General features: G+C 37.4%; 1 protein-coding gene across 4 annotated transcripts in view; it reads right to left on the bottom strand.

Moving 5' to 3' along the window:
• LOC145998782 (plasma membrane ascorbate-dependent reductase CYBRD1) overlaps positions 1 to 24444 on the bottom strand; it is a 77606-nt gene that overhangs the window by 6364 nt on the left and 46798 nt on the right. For 3 of the 4 annotated variants that reach the window (XM_083135369.1, XM_083135371.1, XM_083135370.1), the window contains 2 exons: positions 17457 to 17611; positions 13325 to 13537 (listed from right to left, as the gene is read on the bottom strand). The exons of the other annotated variant lie outside the window; for it this stretch is intronic. In XM_083135369.1, coding sequence (XP_082991495.1) covers positions 13491 to 13537; positions 17457 to 17611 — 202 coding nt within the window. In that variant the 3' untranslated portion in view covers positions 13325 to 13490. Of the gene's footprint in view, positions 1 to 13324; positions 13538 to 17456; positions 17612 to 24444 lie in introns of those variants that run through there. 4 annotated transcript variants of the gene reach the window in all.

The raw sequence follows: 24444 nt of genomic DNA, 5'->3' as shown, positions 1-24444 counted from the left end.
CTCATCGCTCTATGGAGAATATTTGTTTGCAGTGTATCAGTTTTATTTTACATCACTTTTCTGCCACATTTGGCCAACTGCAAGGATGAAGTCATGCAATGCACAAGAATCTGAGGTAAAACAGCAAGTGATATTTTTGAGTTACAAAGTAAAAAGAGCTATTCTTCAATTTTCACATGCAATTGCCATGTCATTTAATTTGAATTTGAACCGACCTCCATGGCGGAGTGGTGACCACAGCACGTTACGATGCTAGAGGTCCTGGGTTCAAATCCTGGCCTGGGCATGACTGTTCTTTGCGAGTGTTCATTCATGAATTTCATCAAATCACCACTTATCCTCATGTTTGAGATTAGCCAAAAGTGGCAGAAAAGCAAAGTAAAATAAGCCAATACAATTTGAATTGAACTCATTGAACACTTCTGAATTGGTTAACACAACATGAAAACAATTTATCTACAGTATAGTTTCTAATAACCTTTCTGCTTAATAAACTCCATAATGAGCAAAATGTCACCATGTTTTACCCCCCAAGCCCTTCAATTTGTATTTTGTATTATTTTTTTACTTGTTGCATTTCTGCTACTGTTGACTGATAATTACATGACATTGATTAAGGGACACTCACAAAGAATATTTATACCCAGGTACAGACTTTAACATTGCATCTTTGACGGCGAGATCGAAAGTCCACCACTTGATACACGGATGCAGTGCACAATGAATGCTCAAGACTCCTAAATGACAGCAGTTGAAGTAGTAACAATAATGGAAATTTTGAGTACACAAAATCACTAAAAACTTAACACTGGAGTTTTATACTTACAAGAATTACAACAAACTGGAATCGGAGCACATACATCAAAGAACGCAACTATAAGTGTCTTACCTTGGGCATGTTATATTCTTCTTTTAGTGGGATGGAGCACCATGAAGCCTTTAACAATGATACTAAGATATATATACGAGGGTGTGTTGAAAAATTCGAAGCCTACGTGGGTTTGAGGAAACTAATACAATCAATTAAATGCTTATAACATATGAATGTACCACGCAAAATCTCGTCCAGATAAAATAATTAGAACTTTTCAATTTCAGGCTCCAAAGTGAGGATGTCAGCCCAGATTCCAGACAGTCGTAAATTTGAACAGTGTGGCTTCATCAAGTACCTCTTCCTGAAGAGGCTCTCGCCAAGGAGATCCACCACGACCTGACCATGACAATGGGGGACAAGGCACCATCGTATACCACTGTGAAGAAATGGGCGGGGAATTTCAAACATGCGCAATTTGGGCTGGAGGATGACCAAAGGTCAGAGCATGGTCTTCTGGGATTGTGAGGGCATCTGACTGGATGATTACCTCCAACATGATGCAACAATCAATGCCACGTATTACATATATCTGCTGGACAAACTGAAGGTGGCACTCAAGAAGAAGCGATGCGGAATGCTAGTAAAGGGGGTCATCTTTCTGCAGGACAATGCGGCCGTCCATAACGTGCGTCAAACAATGAACAAACTGGAGCAGCTGAAGTTTCAAATACAGGAGCATCCACCATATTTTGCAGACTTTGCATCATCTCACTATTATCCCTTTCCCAAATTAAAAATGGTTCTGAAGGGTGCGCATTTTGATGGTGCAGATGCCATCATTAATCGTACAGAGCCTTGGTTTGCAAAGCAATCTTCGGATTTCTATGTGCAAGGTCTGCAAGCATTGCAGCAGTGATGTAAAAAGTGCATTGCATTAGGAGGAGAATATGTTGAATAAAACCACCAAGCACTGTTTGGCATATCCATGTCTTATAGGGGAGGCTGCAAAATTATCAACCTACCCTCGTATTTTGAGTTGAACTCTAATTTCATACTTGCCTGTTTAATTTAGGTATTTCAATAACTAAACTAGTTTCTTGCTGAAAAGAAAAACTATAAAACACTGCAGAATGAAGGCAGATTAACTAAATTGCTAGTTGCCTGCAACAAAGGCACGAATAGTCCCACAGGATTGGATCCATTTGTATAAAAATGTTACAAATTATTGATGAGAACTGTTTTTAAAAAATGCTGCTGGTAATCTATGTCTGGTGGATTGGATGGTGTACAGACTGAATTTCATCATAGGAGAAAGGAGAATTCTAGCTAGAGGAACATGGGCAGAGAAAAGGTAAGACATGAATTGGGAATGGTTACCTGAAGTTAATTGAAAACTTCAGGAATATGCATGTAATCGTGCCCTTGTGTTGTCAAAATGTACAGCATTCTTCAACACATCGTCATCACCTTTATTCAGACCGTTTGTATCATCATGAAGGGGAAAACCATACATGGTGAAAGTAGAGACATAATGTGTAATGTTGTTGAAGTTTTTGACAACAAAACAAGGAGGGGAAGCTATACATATGACAGCATGCAGGTACTCAGGCACAAGCGAAGGGGAAGCAGGAGAAAACAAATGACTATTCACTGTAGTTCGCGAGTTTGCTGTTGTTGTTCTAACCTTGGTTGAGCTTTAACTCCTTCCTGTGTAGAGATAAAAGCAACAGGATTTGTATGCACCTGCAATCAAATGTCCAAATGATTAACTGTATTCAAATGTTTCAAGACTCATTTCCTGGCAGAAGATACACAATGCAGCAGTGTCCAACTTAGAATGAACAACTGATTACATCGCACTAAGCATGGAGATTCACTACTGACAAAAGTGAACACATTAGGTTTTCGCAGGTGCCATCATTTACAGATGGCACAATATCAGTTAAAGTTGACAAGTGGTAGAGTCGAAGTACAAACTATCATTCTAACACATTTACAATGAATCAGGTGATTTTGCAACACTGAATATTGCTAGCTGTTGCATCCGTGGTAACACATCGCTACCGTTGCCTTGCAGACCCTCCTATATCATTGAGTTATGATGGAGTTGTGAAATGGGGTAGAGCATGTATTTGCTGTAAAAGCATATTCCAAAAATAGTGATAGGTACCTGTCCACGCATCATGCATTTCGGAAACATTTTAATATTCCACGTCATGATCCGGTGCTTTCTGCCCATGTCATCAAAACATGCATTAAACACTTCTAGGAAACTGGTTCTAAAGATTGGATCCAGTAAGAGGTGGCTCAAATTACTGTGGCCATTCTTTGCAATGTGACATATAACCTATCCAAAAGACTGCACCGGCTTGTACTCGTAACTATTGTTTTTCTAATACGCTTTTACAGTGAATGTGAGATGTGTCCCCTTCTATGACTTCATCATAAATTAAATTGTAAAGCAGAGGCTTCAAGATAGCCGTAACATGTTACCTCCGACACAAAACTAGCGATATTCAGTGCAAAATTGCCAGATTCATTGCCGCACCCTGTATTTTAACTGTGTAAGGTAATTGGCAGTATTTCATGGTACGTATTTTGTTCCACAGAAGCTTCCCCGTAGCTTGACTGTCACTTTCTATCACAGTCGTAATTGCCATTCCAGCACAATACCCTGTATATATTACTCGATCTATACTGCTGCAAAGAAATATTAAGCATGTCAATAAAATTCACGTTGGTTGTCATTGCTTTATCAAAAACATATTTTCAAACAAATCACCAGCCTGTATCAGAAGTGAACCATATTTACAAATTCTTCTACTCATTGCTGATCTAAACTGAGAATAAGGTGGAGTCCTGATTTTACATTTTTCTGCATATTTCAAATAACCTTCCTGCTCCCAAAAGAGCATTATGAGAGATTCTATGATATTTACATTTCCTAGCATTATGAGTTATATTGAAAGGCCTGGAAAATGTATAATCAAGATTCTACAGTATTTACATTATTTTCATGAATACATACACACACCATAATCATTAAGACATTCCCACACAACTGTAATGGAAATTCATTCCATTACATATGAAATATCACAATAATAATAATTAATATGTCATCCCTCCAAACTGGCTAAGTAGCAAAACATATCTAAAATGTTATGGGTGTTATAAGTCATATATGGCCATACAAGATTTCACAGGGAAGCATAGATGTTTTAGAGGTAGAGGGAAATAATTAACAGAATCCAACTTTGACGACATTGTAGCATAGTAACAATACAAGAGCAGGTTACCTTCTGCATGGCAATCTTAAATGTTCTTCACTTTTCCTCTCTTATGTTGATTTATATTTGGTAAAATTAATTCATTTGCAACAGGGTCCTATTCCCAAATCTTGGTCAAATCAGAGCTTCTGCTAAGTTCTCATGCATCATGTTTTTTTTAAAAAAAGTTATTTTTAAATAGATAAATGGGAAAAATTCAAAAAAGTCAAGCACTTCACCTACTTCATGATAATCTAAAACAAATATGCAAGTGAAAAAGCTATTTCAAGGCTCCACTGGACAACGCTGTTTTTCAAAAATTCCTCACATTTCGATAAATTGCTATCACATTCCAAATTCTGAAAAGTTACTCTGCTTATGATTGCTTCTAGACTATTCACATGAATTTTTGTGTGGTTTGTTTTCCCTGTTGTCTAGATATCTGTGATGGAAAATAGATTTACATAGCCATGAAACTATAGTGAATACCGAAACAGCAAAAGCATATCAAACAAAGATTCACGTGAATGTCTCTCCGACGGGCGTGGTGGTAGCATCGATGCCTTGTAATCAAAGGGTTCTCTGTTTGATACCCGGTGGAGGCACATAGTGGTTTGGATCCCACTTTAAACTGTAGGTCCGGTCCCGATTAATCTTATGTGCATAAAGTGGAGACTTAAAACACCAATTGAATCAATCAAGTAAGCTGTGGGAGGAATTCTAATCAGATGTAATGTTTCAGGTTTTGGAATATCATAGCAGTTTTTCAAAATGAGAGGAATTTTGACAAAAACTGCTAGGCTAGCAGTGGTCAAAGGTCCAGATAGCAGAACTGTTATCAAATGCCAAAGACCTAAATTCCTGACCGAGTCACAATTTCTGCCTAACTCTTCAATGACTTGAAAGCATTTAAATGGTTTGATATACTGCATAAATTGTGTCATTCCTGTTACTTTTGTTTTTTGTATTTTTGTTATTTAGTGATGCTTTTCTGCCACTTTGGCTAACCACAATGATAAGGATGGCTGTAATGGATGAAGGAACAATAACCAGGGCTGAGCTGATACCATTACCAATACTCTCACCGATACTTGAAAATTGTAATAATTAAAACTTACTGATTAATACTTGTTTGTAACTATTCCACTCCAATTATATGCATCAATTTACAAAGATTTTTTCTTTAAAACAACAATTATGTCAGAATATTAAACTACAAGTAATGTTATCACACACAACTGGTGTAGAATAAAAAGAAACTTCGAATTTTGCATAATTTCTAGGAAAGTTAGACTCCGCCGAAGTATCGCATGGCATTTTTGCAGAGGTAATGAAAGACCAAAATGCTGGAAAAGTTTTGGCTGATATCAGTAAATAAATTCCAACCGATACCACTTTAATCAGCTGATACCGATACATCACCATTGATATCGGCTCAGCCCTACAAATAACACCAATGCCCAGGCTAGGACTCAAACCTGGCCACTTGGGTGGCAAGATCAAGGGTCATATACTTTACATGCTCAGCCACAAAGCTGTCTTTATTGTGTCCAGTCAATTTACATATAAGGACCTTTAATTATCAAGACAAAATTCTGAAAGTTGTGCTTTCAGTGTTTGTTATACAATTATTTACTTAAATTAGATTTGTTTTGGTTTTGGTGTTAAACTTAATTTTTACTCAACATTGCTGAGAGTAGGTTAAGAAAGTTGCAAGGAGTCGCTGACCACTGATAATTAGAAGCACACCAAAAACTTGTTTATATATGTATTGATGATATGTTCAGAAAAGTGTTCTTCCTTTCTGGTCCATTTTGCCATGTGCTTTGTAATAAAATATTAAAATAAAAGTTCACTGGTGTAGTAAAAGATTGAAGAAATGGTAAGAATAATAAGTTACTGCAGGAAAGTGAATGCTACAGATTAACACATTGGGGTCTCACGATGGGCATAGCCCGCAGTGCACTTAAAGTCAATGTGGACGAACGACGGGCATAGCTTATCCTGCCGATTGAACTACGGGCTATGTTCGTACTTCGTCTCATGTGCGAGTTCATTCAAGCCCCTCTGTTGAAATTCCGACCGCTAGGTGACTCATGTGCTATTTTTATCTCGCACCTGCGACTGTTTGTTGTCGGGTTAATCTACGTTGCATTGTTTAGAATGGCCTTAGATACAGACTGCATAGCGAAAATTCTGCATGAGGATTCCACTTCAGAGTTTGAAGTTAGCGACGATTTTGATGATGCAGATGAATTTGAAGATTTGGAAGGTAGGTTATGTTCGTAATAATTAACTGTTGACAATATAAACAGTGTTGCAAACTCTAGTATTTTATGAATGAAGTGAGAAGAGGTAATTTTTTTGGGTCTATTCATCTTGCCTCTTGCTTGATTCTCCTACATGCACTGATGTATTTTTAGTTTTTCCATTTATTATTTTGTATAGTGCATGTCAAATGAAAATTTAGTTTATTTATTTAGTTTATTTATTTATTTGTTTAATTTTTACAGATGATGCAGAACCAACTTATACATTGTCTGGTCCTGTCCTGCAGCCACTTTTTCATACAAAAGCTAATTACCTGTAATTTGTAATTATTTTTTTATGTGCACATAAGAAGTATTCTTATGCAAGATTCAAAAGATGTATTGATAGTTTATGTAGTTAATTATTGAAATTTCCAGATTACGAACTTAAAATATCTCTATATTAACATTTGTTACAATGTTGTACTTTTTATTTTTTCAGAAAACATTGCTGAAAAAAAATATTCAAAAATGTCTGAAAATGAAAAGAAAATTTAACAAATTTTTGTTCATTGAAAAGAGGAAGTTTTGTAGATTTAAGAAATGTGTGACAAATAAAAACAAATTAAAAATATTTTTTCTATGATTTTTTTAAAAACAATCAAAAACTGCAAACCAGAGGTAAAAATGCTGTATTATGAGGCCAGACCCGAATGTGTTAAGTGTATGTCATGTTCATCTTTGGAGATGCACAGCAATATTTTGACGCAGTCTGAACCATGTATTTGTTGTTATGCATGACTGATATCATGGTAACCATTGGTTACTGTATTAGATGATTGTGAATATAATTATGTGATCTCCTGAAACATTAACAATGCTGTTTGTCTGCACTGTATCTGGGTCAAAGTTTTCAGAGGAGATGATAGTAATAATAATGTTGGAAGCACTAGAACAATTCTCAATCACACAGGCAAATTAACCTTGATGTTGATAATTGCATAGCAAGTTAAATAACGAAGTTTTGTGATCATTAACAGGCGGTTTCTATAGCATGCCTATACTGCTTTGCTGGTCTCTCAAAGTGTTACACCTTCCACCACCACTGCTGTCCTGTAAACTATGATTTTGTGCTTGCTGCTTTTTAATAGGGATGAGACCGATTAATCGGTACTCTATCGGTATCGGCCGATATAGGCATATCGGTGTATCGGTAAAATTACCGATTATTTTACCGATCCGATATATCGATAAATATCTTATAATTTAGTGCAAAATTCTGCCATTTTGTTGTAATTTTTATGGATAATCTCGATGCCCTACTTTTTAAAAAAGTAATTGTCTAAATATTCAACTTCTTTTGCACTGCAGTCACCTCGAAACACATTTATTAAGGAGATCAATGAACATTTCAGGTTCTTCATGTACCATTTCTAATTTTATATCGGATCGGTAGAATATCGGTTATCGGTATCGGTAAATTTTATATTGGTACTTTATTGGTATCGGCCAAAATTTCATATCGGCCCATCCCTATTTTTTAATGATGGATTAACAGATCTCGTTCACCCATAGTTATGGGTAACAATCCTTATATTTCTCAACTCAAACTTTACTTCTGTCAATTCTGAAATACGTACCATCTTCGACTGACAAAAACATCAACAAAGTGAAGGAAATAGTGATGGAAAATCGTCATTCAAGCATTATCAGGAATTACATTGTCAAGAAAATATTCCAGTAGTATATTTATGCAAACTTTCATATTCCAGGACTGAAGTTAATCAGAGCAATGTGTATTTGCTGATAACTATCTATTCAATTTAAATATGGAGGTACAGGAAATGTGAGGCTTCACAGAAAGAGCAGAGTTTAAAAATATATACCCTAAAAATAGAGATGTGTTATTAATCTAAGTAGTATTAATGGATTGATGAAAATACTCATATCATGTTACCAGAAGGTTAGGATGGACTGTCTTATGAGAGTCATGTAAAAAGTGACTTGATTGATTTTGGAACTAGACCTACAATTTAAAGTGAGATCCAGATCACTATGTGCCTCCACTGGGTATCAAACCTGGGATCCTTTAATTACAAGGTGATGACGTGTAAAAAGTAATGAAGTAAAATATTCAATGATCATAAATGTAGATGCAGCAACACATTACACACAGACACATGCATTTCATAATAGTTTGTTTCGGATAATGGCACATACTGTGTTATTGTGCAGAATCTTAAAAAGTTTATTACATGAAACACACCAAAGCCATCTACATCCAAAATAACTCTTACGAAATCTCATGTTAAAGTCAAGGTTATTTCAAAACGGAAGTGTGTATTATAAAGAACTAAAAGATTGTGCAAATACACTTTCAGTTGTAAACACAGAACACACGTGCGCAAACATGAAAGTGAGAAATGTACATTTTCCCTAGTCTAGTGTTAGTGACAGTTATAATTGCTTTAAAATAAAAAGTGCATATTAAAACACAAGTCACAACAAATTCAAACATAATTCACGTGTTCCTAAGCATTCTTAGCATGCAATCTTGGATGTACCTAGTATTACCATAAATACTGTCACAAAGTGTTAAGTAAATTGACACAAAATGATGAGAGATATTTTAATATCCTAATAACATTACTGAAATGGATGCATGACAAATCAAAATCATTATTCAAAATGGCCACGCTTAGCACGCACACATTCAGTAAGACTTTGTGGCCACGCATCAATTGAATTACGCAACACATCGACTGGAAAATGAGCAACTGCCTTCAAAAGAGACCCCTTTAAACTTTCAATATTGGGATGTCTTTTCTTGCAAGCCATCTCCTGAAGCTTGGACCACAATTTGTAGTCCAAAGGGTATAGGTCCGGACTTGCAGAAGGCCAATCCGAAGTGGAAATTAAGTCTGGTACATTTGCCTCCAGCCACTGCTGTGTTGTTCGGGCCCCATATGTTGGGGCTGAATCCTGCTAGAAGCTACAGTTCTGACCATGGAAGAGAGTGTTGTTGACATTCTTGACTAGTCTCTCAAGCATTGTCTGCTGGTACACTTTGGCTGATGTTTTTACCCCTTTTTCACAGAAATGGAGTATGCCCTCATAGCAAATGTTCCAGACTTCATTTCCACTTCAGATTGGCCTTCTGCAAGTCCAGACCTATACCCTTTGGACTACAAATTGTGGTCCAAGCTTCAGGAGATGGCTTGTAAGAAGAGACATCCCAATATTGAAAGTTTAAAGCAGTAGGTCTCTTCTGAAAGCAGTTCTCATTTTCCAGTCGATGTGTTGCGTAATTCAATTGATGCGTGGCCACGAAGACTTACGGAATGTGTGCGTGCTAAGGGTGGGCATTATGAATATTGATTTGTGATTTTGATTTGTCAGGCATCCATTTCAGTAATGTTATTAGGATATTAAAATATCTCTCAGCATTTTGTGTCAATTTACTTGAAACTTTGTGACAGTATTTATGGTAAGACTAGGTATATCATCGTTACTATTTGCACAAGTCTCAGATGATCAGTGCCATATAAGTGAATGATGTGCAAATTACGATAGTAACTGTGGAAATAGTTTGTTACATATTAGTAGCTACATTATGTAATAAATTTATTTATTTATTTATTTGTAGCATTACTGTTGGTGTTATGCAACAAAATTCATGGTTTGAGCCATGACAAGGAACAAGTAAAATTGATTTAGTGGAATATTACAGAAATGTCGACAAGATGGGTAAACCTGGCCACGTTCTCTATGAAAAACTATTTTCACACGCAGAGGAATACATTGTTTGTTTGTTTTGAATGGTTGTTTTTGACTCATCTCGGAAATATTTCGTAAACAACAATAAATATTGAAAAATTTCTTTGCAGATATATAGATAAGGGAGGGGCTCATGAAATTAGTGGACACAATACGTTCAACTACGTAAGGAAATATGCTTTTCAACACAAACTTAGTCTTTTTTTAAATGGAAACCCCATTTTATTTTTAACTCACTTGAAAGTACGGAAAAAATCATTAAGAATTACATTGTAATACGTCAAGTAGTTCTCAAGTAATTGTAACGTGAAGTTGAGCACAGAAGCCTGTCGGCAGAGCCGAGTGCAAATGCCGTCGCGCATACAGCCTGCACGCTTGAGCTGAATTTTTCCTACACTCGCCATAGATAAGTATCATCTCGGCCTTTTCAGTGTTTGAAAATACTATTTTCTTAGTAACAGTTCTGACGTACGTACAAACGTCTGGTTCATCAGTGTACTTTGTTACGTCTTTGCTTTATTTGATAATTTGTTCATTCAATTTGAAAGAAAGAAAACTGTATAAGGTGCAAAGTATAAAATTTGAAAACTTAAAGATTTGTCATAACCAAACGCGAAGAGTTGATTGTTCCAATGTACTAAAAATTATGACGTAAATGAATGAACGATAAAAAAAATAAAAAGATGTTAATGTACTAACCTTTATGAATGTAACTCATGGCGGAATGTTTAAAATTTATAGTTTTTAATGTACAAACATTTGTTAACTCAGAAAGATTTATCAGAGCATTTTAGATTATTTGTCAAAGCTTACTACTCATTTTACTGTAACCCGCAGTTGGAACGTAACAACTTTCCTAGGCACAAAGCGTAGTATGCAGAAGAGTAACATGTTTGCTATGATACACGAATGATGTCAAAAGGGGGATATGTATGTTACAACATAGGAATCAACTTGTAGGAATGTTTGTTTCAAGCGTCAACTTCAAATTACAATTACTTGAGAACCACTTAATGTATTACAATGCAACAAACACCATTATTAATGATTTTTTTCGTACTTTCAAATGAGCTGAAATTAAAATGAGGTTTCCATTTTTAAAAAAAACTAAGTTTCTGTTGAAAATCGTACTTCCTTACGTAGTTGAACGTATTGTGCCCATTAATTTCATGAACCCCTCTCATACCTATATATCTGCGAAATAAGTTTTTCAATATTTATTGTTGTTTAAGAAAGATTTCCAGTGGTAATTTTAGGTGACTCACCCTGTATATGTATATACGTACATATATTCATACATACATAAGAAAATTATTCTGCCCTATTTGCATAATTTGTGAATATAATACACCTGACAAGTGATATGAGGCATTACATTTAATTCTTCACATTGATATATTTACATCTTAGTATTGAAGTATATTCAGGAGTTGTAATGATAGTGCTTAGGCCAGCTCCAGACTGGATCCAACGCAATGCAACATGATGCGACAAGCCACAAAGCGACAAGATGCAACACGACGAGTCACAATGTGACAAGACGATCCACAAAGCGACATGACAAGTCATTTTGTTAATTAGCTAAATTCTGATGACAGATTTCGTCCATGTACGCAAAAGGTCTAGGTGTGTATTTTATAATTTGGGAAGCCGGTTAACGATACATAACAACAGTTTACAGCAGAATCAATGCAGTGGTGCAACCACAAGGGGGGTCTCTCCCAATCTTGGACCGAAATGAGTTGTAGGGGTGGCAAACATTGACGGCCAAGTGTACCTGCAGGGGGCAATTACTGACCACAACTTCCAATTTTATGCAAATAAAAATACTTTTTGTAAAATTTTCTTGCTCGCCTTGCTCACAATACCTGCTTTTCTTAGTCTTATCAAGTTCAGTCGGTCCTAGGCGCCGAACAATCTAAATGAAAATAAGTTGCAAAATTGATTTATTAATTTGTGGTTGTAAGTCCATTTTACGCACAGAAAGGGTAATCGGGACTGGACCTACAGTTTAGAGTGGGATCCAAACTACTGTGCCATGTGACCACCGGGTATCGAACCTGGGATCCCTTGATCACAAGGCGACGATTGCACCATCGGGGAGGCACAAATGTTGTAACAGAGAGAATGCATTGGCATCCCGTGAAATTATTATTAAATCAATATTGATTTCAGGTTGCAATATTTCATTGTTCTCTGTAATGGATTGTAAATTACCAGGCAGAGAAATAACACTTGTCTTCATTTATTTTGCTTTAAATGCATGAATAATTGTTTCGAGGAAAGGGAGTGTGCACATTTCAGAGACAATTTATGTAATGTTTGCTTTTGGTTTATTGTGAAATGGATGAATTGGTTGTGTAATGTATTAAATAATATATGTTGTATATAATATGTATTAAAGAAACTTTGAATATGTACACAATTTAGTGTCCACATCACTCCATGCTGCATATATGTCACAATAGGGATGAACTGATGAAAGAACAAGTGCAAATATATATTTGTCTCTCACTCAGATTATAAAGACCTTTGGCTTCATGGTACATTATGCTAACCATTGAACCACAGACTTGGGCACACTTTTTAAATGTTCATAAACTACTTTTTGAAGTTGTTTCTTCCCTAACTTCATTGTTTTTGAGTATATTTGCTGTGAATATGGTTCAAAGATATAAGGATGAAACTTTGGTAAATCAAACCATGTAATCTTATGTACAAACTTAAACAAAAGTACAGTATGTCATTTGGTTAAAAATTAACATTTCTTCCAGTTTTTGGACATTTTAAATTGCATTTCTACCTCTTGGATTAATCATGACAATGATGATGAATGATGAACTGATGATGGTACAACACAATGATATGTCCATGCCTGAAGCTAGGATTCAAACCTCAAACCTCTCGCTTTGTAGTGCATTATGCAGACCACCCCACCATAGAGAACAGCAAAACTGATTTCCAATGCTACTGCAGATAATGTAGTTAGTTTTTTCAACCTACCATTGACAGACTACACAAGTGCTACATACACAAAACACAACTGCTTGACAAATAAAATCCATGCTATTCTACCACCTCCACCAAAAGCACTACCACAAGCTTGCAAGCTACATAGCAATCTTCTACAACTGCATGCACCTAACTGCCATTAGCACACATAACCTTCAAGCATTACTTAAAACCACCATCACCAAAACAAAATTCTTGCAACATGTACTTAGATAAGTTTATTGTAACAACATTTACATCACACAAAAAAATAATATGTTGCTGCCTTCTATAATACAAAAATTCACTATAACTGTTTTTATTGTTGAGCTGCCTAAAAAGGTATACTGTTTTTAATGTTCTCAGATAGTGTAAAAAGACAATCCATTATTATTTACGATCATCAAATGGTCGTACATGCCTCAACTTAGGTGTACCTAAAAAGAGAGACAGAAATACATATGGATGATTGCAGATTTTGCTAATAGGTTCTTACCAGTTTACATTAGTCTTACTGCTATTTAATTTTCTCTCAAATGGTCGAAGTTAGTTTTACATCGACTTATTCTCAGATAGACTTACTGTGATTGGAGCTACAGTTTACAGTGGGACACCCTGACTTACAGTGCTACCACTTTTCTAGACTAGTTTATATTAATGTTCCCTCTGTTGTCGATAAATAATAACTACCAGTACCTATTCAATTCCTTCAAAAATTACTATATTCCAATTGTTATTAAAAGTGTTAGACTGAGGTTTTGTTGATGATGTAAGTAGCAATTAATAGTATGCTTTCTTTCACAATGATATAAATACTATGAGTATTATTTCAATACATTCAGGTTTTTCCATATTATGTTCATCTTTCATTACTATTATTACGAGTCGATTTGACTAAAACCAAAAATAACAGTTCCCCATTCAAGATCTGGTCCAAGAATCGTTAAAACACGACAGTGGACAGAGTGGCACATTGGATGTGCCTGGCTATTTTCGAATTAATGATGATAGTACAGTAATCACACAACTTTAAATTATCATGTTTCAGTTCATTTACACTGTATTCCTTGTCTAGGTACTTGAGCAAATAGACACGTTCACACAGTGGCCGTCTTGAGACGTTACAACACGATAAGATACATATTGTGTGACAGAGGCCAGTCCGAATGGCTTTTAATTTTAAGTCATGGTGCCTTAAAAGAGAACTAACACCATTTCTAATGTCTACAAAAGAATATATTTTATCTGGTACAGTAATGTATGCAAGGTTACCAGTATTTTTGTTATTTGTTACTTTTCTGCGATTGTGGCTGAGGAGGATGGAAGATGAAATTGATTAAGGGACCCTCAAAAAGGAACACCCACAACCAGGTTTGGATTCAAACCCAAAACATTTAGGTCATGAGTAGGGCTTTGGGCTTTTATGTTATAACATAATTTTCATTTGGTTTTGGATCAAATACTGGGGTGAGATCTTTACGTATCTGATGAAAATCTGCTGAAATACATGAACTTGATAAGGCATATTTTGACATATTTTACCTATTTCGAATTTTTACAACATATTTCTTCATTTTTCTCGTAATAAGACATTTCTGTATAATTTCATAATTGGTTATTCTATAATATATTCTTCGTACCTTTAGTGCAACGGATAGTTTATATTATCAATGGCAGGATAAGGAAATTACAGACGAAGAAATTAAAAGCAGATACAGTTTTTTCTTACCAACTAGTACTTACCCCCCCCCCTCTCTCTCTCTTATATATATATATATATATATATATATATCGATAGATAGATAAAAGCAAGGAGGGCCAAAAGGGCTAAGTAAAAATCAAAGAAAGTAAAAGGAAACACTCACCGGACAGTAGAAAAATTCAAAATTTTCGCTAACTTCGTAGCATCATCGGTGTGAGGAGAAAGAGACGGAACCAGAAGTTGGGGCCCTGCAGAGTTGCCAGGTCCCCATCGAAGAAGCAGCTGTGCGTAGAACGAAAAAAACACTCGTCCGAAACTGTGAGTGGGCAGGATGGGTCGGAGGGATAGGTATGTTGGGAGGGTGGGATGAGGTGGGTTAAGGTAAGGACATTACTGGTTGGCCTTGTTCAGGCCAGGTGGAGTGGTTGCACTCATGGTCGATATATAGGCACAGAGGTGTTGGCTGGTTGGGGTAGGAGATGGATGATTGCTACCCGGAAGCAGTCATTGAAAGGGATGTTGTGGTGGTTGGTGTGGACGGCGACAATGGAGTCCAGGTTGTGGGTGGAGGAGCGGTGGTTATTGATGTGGAGGTTGAGGGCAGTTGATGTTTCCCCCAGGTAAAAATCATCACAGATGTTGAATTTTTCTACTGTCCGGTGAGTGTTTCCTTTTACCTTCTTTGATTTTTTTTATATATATATATATATATATATATTGTTCTCTCTCATTGTTGTGCGGGCATGGGAAGTGAACAAGTTTCAATTGCTCTAATTTCTTTAACTTTTTTTTCGTTTCTCACAACAATCCGTCAAAAGTAAAAGTAACATTCGGTAAGGGCCTCCCCCATGGCACAGTGGTAGTCATTGCCTTATAATCAAGGGGTCCCGGGTTCGATACCAGGTGGAGGCACAAGTTATTTGGATCCCACTTTAAACTATAGGTCCAGTCCCAATTAGCCTTATTGTGCATAAAGTGGACTTAAAAGAGCAACTCAAACCAATGTAACATTTGGTACATTACAGCCCCTGCTCTATCGGCAATCGAGTATGGGAGTTTCAAGATCACTTATCATTTGAGCCAGAAAATTATATCAATGTATAGCAATGGGAGTGAATAGAATGCCTCCTGTAAAGGAATCTATTGCTGCAGGACTGAAGAGCTATGTTAAAGAATTTAGGAGGGATATGTTCTCCACTAAAATGCTCACCATTAAAATGGTTCGGACATGTGGTAAGAATGGACAAAAACAGAAAAGCAAAACAATTTATGGAAGCTAGAAGAGAGGGAAGGAGAACAAGAGGTAGACCCTGGAAGACATTCGAAAAAGGAATAGAAGAAATTGGATAAAACAAAGGAAAAGGAATAAGAGAATTGAAGAGGATGGCAAAGAAACAGGAGAGATAGAAGGAGTGGATAGAGGCAACCCTGACACTATGAGGCAAAAGGGGAAAGAGGAAGAAGAAGAATGTTCTCCACAAATGACAAGGTTCTGTTTTGCAAGTTGTGTGAAACGGGGGTAGCATATTTGAAGAGATCTTCAGTATTGCAGAATTTAGACAGCGAAACATCAAAATCTGTCTAAAAAAGTTGTGTTTGTGTATTGATTGCTTAGATTTAGCAGAGCTGTAGCGAGCTGCTTTAGGTTCCACAAAGGTGTAAATCTGACATCATAGTAAATGAAACTTAGGATAATTCAGTGAACATCTCGATATTTTCAGTATTTTTCCACTACATTCTTCGGTTGAAAGAAATCTGACTTAATTTAAAACTCCACCCTTACCCTAATCGATCTTCCCTGGAAGACATCGTATAATAATAAATTCGAAAGTACGTTGTGCAAATCTTTGGCTTTACTGGGAATATTTCTGCATTTTTCTGACACATTTTTCATTTTTTATGACACGATTACATACATATTTTACAAAACACTAAGTTGCTGATCAAGGCAGTTTATAAAGATGTAAAAACGCAACATGTAACATTTCCTCAGACGAGGAAGACCCTCGTACAGGGTTGAAACGTTACATGTTAAGTGTTTTTACATCTTAATAAAGTGCCTTGGTCAGCAACTTAGTGTTTTTTTAATATGGAAACAAGGCTTAATTATATTACATATTTTACAGTTTTATAGGACATAATTTTCATTTGGTTTGATTGATTGGAATAAAATTTTTAGATGTGTCAAATGCAGGAGCTACTTGCACCTGTCACATTATACACAGCCCAGCTCCTTACTGCATCTAAAATCAACATATCGCTTTAACGACTAAATTTTCCTTACCTAGTTAAAAGCCGAGGCTGTAAAGGGACGCTCGGCACACATAAGGACTAAACAAAGGATAACACACACGCATAGCCCTACAGAGGATAATACTGGCTGTAGGTCCAGACGTCAGAGCATCGTTAGCCTGCAACTTTGCAGTTATCTGGGTGTTCTACGTGGAAGTGAAGTTGACATTTGGGTGCCTTCTCAAAAGGTCATCCCTTACACCCCTCCTGCACTGGTATATCATGGGATATACTTTTCTTTTTCACCCCCATATAACGTCCTTCATACATTCTCTCTCTCACACACACACATTTCTACTACATAGAAATAAACCATTTTAACTCAAAGCAATGATAAGTAGAAGAATTTGCAATTCAATCACCAATAATATCAGTCAAAAGTAGTTCATCTTCTGCTATAGGCTGACGTTTGAATCTTGAAGTCACAGCCAGATATGTGACTGCGAAGGCAAAGATGACCATCATTATCCCTATACCATTCACCAACACTCCTTCAGTTGGCAGATGCTGATAATCTCTACAAAAAATATAATGGCATGAAGTTTGCATATAATTAATTACTTATAAATGAAAATCATTTTCTTCTACCAGCACTATACTTTTAACAATTTCCACTAATATAAATACTTGAAAATTGTAGTAGTTCAGAATATTTACAAGTTTTTCATGGTAACTATACCATAGCGCTCTAGTAGATGTATGCTTTCAAATGTTTATAATTTTACACTAAATAATCAATTAATCAAAAATCCATGCTTCCTGCAATATAGTTGTAAAAACAAAGAAAATTATGAAGTTTTACATGATTCCCCAAGATATTTAAACTCCCTGATAGTGTTGTGTGCATTTTTGCAGCTTCTAAAAAAGCATAACCTCAAATGTAACAAAATGTTATCTCTTCTATATTTAATTCTAGTGCCGTAGACAACACCAATTTCTCGTTAACTTTTTTACTATATCTGAAATTTGCAAAAAAATATATTGAAATTTCTTGAAGTCTCTAAGCAATTGTCCATGACATTTTGTGTAGCATATACAGAGTGCAGCAATGGATATAGCTATCTTGCAACCCCTGAATTACCAATCAGTGAAGTCGAAAACGTGGCACAGCGCACATTCTCTGTAAAAGCATATTACATAAACAATGATAGTTACATGTCCATGCAGTCTTTTGGGTAGGTTAAACATCACATTGGGCAGCATAGCCACAGAAATTTGAGCCACCTCTTTCCAGATCCAACTTTTAGAACCAGTTTCCTCAAAGTTCTTAACCCATGATTTGATGGCATGGGCAAAATGCATTGAATCATGATGTGGAATATGAAAATATTTCCGAAATGAACGCTGGGCAGACACATAACTATCATAGTTTTCGAAATATGCTTTTTCAGCAACTGTACACTATGCTCCATTCCTGACCACATTATAACTCAATGGCAAACCAGGGGCTGCAAGATGGTGGTATTCACGTGTTACCTCTGATGCAACAACTAGCTATATCTAGTGTTTAAAAATTGCCCAATTCACTTTTGCACCATGCCATGAAGACATATAGAGGGTGTGGAGTTAGAGCCCCACACTTTCTTGATCACGGCCGAAGGTGAGGGTGATGTGATCAGCACCACACCTCCTCAGTTTCCTCCAGGTACCCACTTTATACAATGCTGGGTGGGTGCTGGAGCCACTTGAACAGGTGGAAAAAATCCCAGTTCTCCCCACTGGGGATCGAACCTGGGTATCTTGCATTGTAGTCAGATCACCCTAACGACTGAGCTACCGCAGCTCTTCTAATTTCCATTTTCTACCATTTGCAATTCAACACCTAACTGAATGTAAATGAAATGGAAAAACTGACATAGCTAGGGTTTGAACCAGAGTCCCTGGTTTTGTACCAGTCTTGTAATCAGTGAAGATACTTGAGTAATCTTCGGCTTTACTGTAACTTCCATTTCTTAACGCTCTATGTACTGTATGCCATTGACTACCTGAAGAAATTGGAACAGCATTCCCATGTATACTCCTGTTCAGAGAAAGTGGCACAGAGAAAGTGGCACATTCATCAAGTACCCAACCTTCTAAAATGTGCCACTTCATGTGAACATGAGTGTACCTCCAAACAAAACGTGGCCATTTACTGCTATGGATATCAAGACGTACAGTGTTGAACAAAAGGAAACAGGAAACCCTGTTCCTATAAACTTAGGAAAATGTGTCAATGGGAATCAATGCAATAAGTACAAATTATCCACTGAAAAAATTCTGACAGGCATCAGTCAATCTCGAGCAATTGTGCTGGAATTATTTTTTTTTGATAATAAAAAAATGATAATAGCCAATACAGGAAACAGGCAAAATTTAAACCAGCAACAAAATTTTAAAAATTAGTTAAGTGCACATTTCTTTAAATAAGGAATATATGGATATCACATTCTTAAATTACTAATAGTGTGGTAATAAATATAGCATGAAAAGTGCCACAGATTGTGGAGATTTTTCATTATTTCCACTTTAATCAATATATGTACTTTAATCAATATATGTGCTCCGGCATAATGGGTTTTGTCAGAGAAAAAGAAACTGCACATTAAAAAATTCATTAAAAATGTATGTGTATGAAATTTGCTTATATCTACAAAGAACTTCACAGAATTCTGAATGCAAATTGGGATCTCGCGTAGCCAAATGGTTAGCGCTCACCTTTGGTACAAACAATCCTGGGTTCAATTACTGATGGAAACCAACCAATTTTGGTGTTGACTCAGCATCGTGAGGACAATTGGGAAGCTACTTGAAAAAGAGTTGAGTTGGTGTTTAAAGTTCACTTTATGCACATTAAGGCTAATCAGGACTGGACCTACAGTTTAAAGTGGGATCCGAACCACTTGTGCCTCCGCCGGGTGTCGAACCTGGGACCCCTTGATTACAAGGCGACGACGCTACCACTGCGCCATCGGGGAGGCCCTACTTGAAAAAGAAAAGGTGGTGAGCAAGCCCTGGTCGTCAGAGGGTTGTTACACCATGTAGTGGTTTTAGAATGCAAATTACGCGTTCTTTCCAGAAAATGTATACAGGGTGGCTCAATAAGTCACTTAACACCCCCAGTACAAGGCCACTGCGGCATGGGACGTAAAAATGGCGATGACCAATCGTTATCAGGTCAAGGGGGAACCACATTGACGTCACCCGCATGGTCGGCAGCCATCTTGATGTCCGCCATCTTGAATTCAACTTCAGAATTTTAAATGGGAAGGGGGTCGTGCGACATATCAAAATGGGCTAGAATTTCACCAGGAAAACAACTGTGACATTTGTTTTCACCTAACTTTAATTGTTGCAGAGTTAACAATACCACAAAGTTATGGCTCAATAAGTCACTTAACACCCCCAGTACAAGGCCACTGCGGCATGGGACGTGAAAATGGCGATGACCAATCGTTATCAGGCCAAGGGGGAACCACATTGACGTCACCCGCATGGTCGGCAGCCATCTTGATGTCCGTCATCTTGAATTCAACTTCAGAAATTTAAATGGGAAGGGGGTCGTGCGACATATCAAAATGGGCTAGAATTTCACCAGGAAAACAACTGTGACATTTGTTTTCACCTAACTTTAATTGTTGCAGAGTTAACAATACCACAAATTTATAACACATGCTCAGTATGACATCCCTCTTGAGCAACACACACGTGTAATCGTCTCTCCCATGACCTTACCACATTCTGAAGAACCTCAGGAGTTATTGCAGTACAGGCATCCACAATGCGTGTGCGCAAGTGGGCCAGATCCCTGATTTTCGTAGCATACACCATGGCTTTCAGGTGTCCCCAGAGGTAAAAGTCCAATGGTGGCAGGTCAGGTGAGCATGCAGGCCATTCCACAGTCCCTCGGCGACCAATCCAGTGGTGAGGGAATTGTTGATCCAGGTACTGACGGACTATCATCCCATAGTGCGGTGGAGCACCATCTTACTGGAACCATTCAGGATAGCTCCCATCCTCGGACAGTAAGGATGGTAAGATCTGCTCCCGTAGCAGAAGCAAGTAGCCCTCTGCATTTAAGTTGCCCTCAATGAAAAATGGACCAACAAGTCGGGAACCCCAAGTACCACACCACACCATTAGCTTCCCGCCTCCTGTCACCTAGCTGGTATCTGTCCAATGTGGATTTTCGGGCGACCAGTACCACAGATTTTGCTTATTCACCTCTCCTGACATAAAAATTAGCCTCATCACTGAACAGAATCTTGCTACCGACGGCAGGGTCACGTTGCAGTTGTGCTATAGCCCACTCACAAAACTGCAAACGCCTGTCTGGATTGTCCTCACTAAGGTGCTGCTGCAGCTGTATCTTATATGGATGCCAGTGGTGGTCACATACAATCCTTTGAATTGAACCACTGCTGACACCACTTTCCAGCGCCAGTCTCCGTGTGCTACGGGTTGGGGATGCCAACATCGCTACAGCAGTACCCTCATCCGTAGCTGTTTTCGGACGTCCATGTCGCGTTTTGTCATCCACAGATCCAGTATCTTGGAACTTTGCCAGCAACTGGCTGACGGCCACATGTGACACCGGTTGTCTTGCAGGATTGCGGTTATTGAAGTCTGCGGCAATGTCACGCGTACTTCTCTCCCCTGACATCAATATGATGGCAATCCATTCCTCACGTGTTAGTGGCATTTTCGTTCAGATCAGTGAAAAAGGAAATGTTCAATTCACATCATCACTCTTTTAAACTTTTATGTAAAGACAAAACACAATCGTAATTCCCATGCCAACCAATACTACAAGATATGTACATACTGGTAAGTCAATATCCGGACATTTTCAGTGATTGGTCTAACAATAAATACCACATAATCACATACTAACGATTATTTGAACAATAAACATTTAAGCAAAAAGGAAAGGACGTGTCACTCTCCCATGCGGAAATCGCCCTTAAATTTAAAGTTAGATGAAAACAAATGTCACAGTTGTTTTCCTGGTGAAATTCTAGCCCATTTTGATATGTCGCACGACCCCCTTCCCATTTAAATTTCTGAAGTTGAATTCAAGATGGCGGGCATCAAGATGGCTGCCGACCATGTGGGTGACGTCAGTGTGGTTCCCCCTTGGCCAGGCAATGATTGGTCATCGCCATTTTCACGTCCCATGCCGCAGTGGCCTTGTACTGGGGGTGTTAAGTGACTTATTGAGCCATAACTTTGTGGTATTGTTGACTCTGCAACAATTAAAGTTAGGTGAAAACAAATGTCACAGTTGTTTTCCTGGTGAAATTCTAGCCCATTTTGATATGTCGCACGACCCCCTTCCCATTTAAAATTCTGAAGTTGAATTCAAGATGGCGGACATCAAGATGGCTGCCGACCATGCGGGTGACGTCAATGTGGTTCCCCCTTGGCCTGATAACGATTGGTCATCGCCATATTCACGTCCCATGCCGCAGTGGCCTTGTACTGGGGGTGTTAAGTGACTTATTGAGCCATAACTTTGTGGTATTGTTAACTCTGCAACAATTAAAGTTAGGTGAAAACAAATGTCACAGTTGTTTTCCTGGTGAAATTCTAGCCCATTTTGATATGTCGCACGACCCCCTTCCCATTTAAAATTCTGAAGTTGAATTCAAGATGGCGGACATCAAGATGGCTGCCGACCATGCGGGTGACGTCAATGTGGTTCCCCCTTGGCCTGATAACGATTGGTCATCGCCATTTTCACGTCCCATGCCGCAGTGGCCTTGTACTGGGGGTGTTAAGTGACTTATTGAGCCATAACTTTGTGGTATTGTTAACTCTGCAACAATTAAAGTTAGGTGAAAACAAATGTCACAGTTGTTTTCCTGGTGAAATTCTAGCCCATTTTGATATGTCGCACGACCCCCTTCCCATTTAAAATTCTGAAGTTGAATTCAAGATGGCGGACATCAAGATGGCTGCCGACCATGCGGGTGACGTCAATGTGGTTCCCCCTTGGCCTGATAAGGATTGGTCATCGCCATTTTCACGTTCCATGCCGCAGTGGCGTTGTACTGTAGGTGTTAAGTGACTTATTGAGCCACCCTGTAGTACAATTATTGACAACTGAAGTCTCATGCTATTATTGGGCAATAAAAACTTCCCACCAATTAATTAGTCCGGAACTACTTTGGGATATAAGACAAAAGCACACATAGTTATAAAACGGTAATTGCTCTGGTGCCTTTCGTAAGACAGTTGTTAACAACAGTTTCGCACATAAATAAGTACTTTATTCTAGTATATTAATTTGCCACCACGTTTTCAATGCACTGGAACTCAATTTCATTGTCAACACTGTTTACAAGTCTACAGGTAGGCAATGGCAATATACAGAGATGGGGAGGAGGGTTTATCTCCTGGATGCACAAAGAAAATATACATTGCATATCCAAGAAATGGAATTTGAAGGCAATGTCAGGAGGTAAGTTTGGCCAATTACAGCAAGTGAATGGCATTTTAGGGTAACAGGTTCAAATCAAGTTACATTTGCCTTCACGTTTTCATATTCAGTTTGAAAACTTCCTTCTCACTGTCATCATGTAAAATTCATTAAATTTACTGGGGCATTCCATGTCCAAGCTTTCAAATGAAATGAAATGCTGCAATTTCATTCTATCTTGTCATTTGGATAAACATTCAAGTATTATACTTTATTAAGTTAGAAGTTAGAATGTATTGGACATATTGTTAGCTTATTTAACTTCTTGATTTACTTTTGTTTTGTACTGTGTCCCACCCATGATGCCAAAAACAATTAATTATTTCTCCCTTAACTGTTAAATTTTTTATTCAACTCCCACCAGAATATTCAAAGGTCTTCAGCAAAAATAATTTATTTTTGATCATTTGAAAATTTACAGAAATTAAAATAAATTTCTTATTAAAGTAAAGAGGCAGTGTTTTATCTGTCCTACCCATGACACAAAATTGTTCAACTGTAGCTATAAATCTGGGAAAGTATTCTATGGGTATTTATTAGGGATGGGACCGATTAATCGGTACTCCATCGGTATCGGCCGATATAGGCAGATCGGTAAAATTACAGATTATTTTACCAATCCAATATATCGATAAATATCTGATAATTTAGTGCAAAATTCTGCCATTTTGTCGTAATTTTTATGGATAATCTCCATGTCCAACTTTCTAAAAAAGTAAATGTCTAAATATGCTATTTCTTTTGCACTGCAGACACCTTGAAACACACATTTATTAAGGAGGTCAATGAACCTTCAGGTTCTTCAAGGACCATTTCTAATTTTATATCGGATCGGTAGAATATCGGTTATCGTTATTGGTAAATTTTATATCGGTACTTTATCGGTATCG

Source organism: Lepisma saccharinum, chromosome 14, assembly GCF_977018435.1.
Source record: "Lepisma saccharinum chromosome 14, izLepSacc3.1, whole genome shotgun sequence".
NCBI classification, from domain to species: domain Eukaryota; kingdom Metazoa; phylum Arthropoda; class Insecta; order Zygentoma; family Lepismatidae; genus Lepisma; species Lepisma saccharinum.
This window is presented reverse-complemented; position numbering and strand designations above follow the sequence as displayed.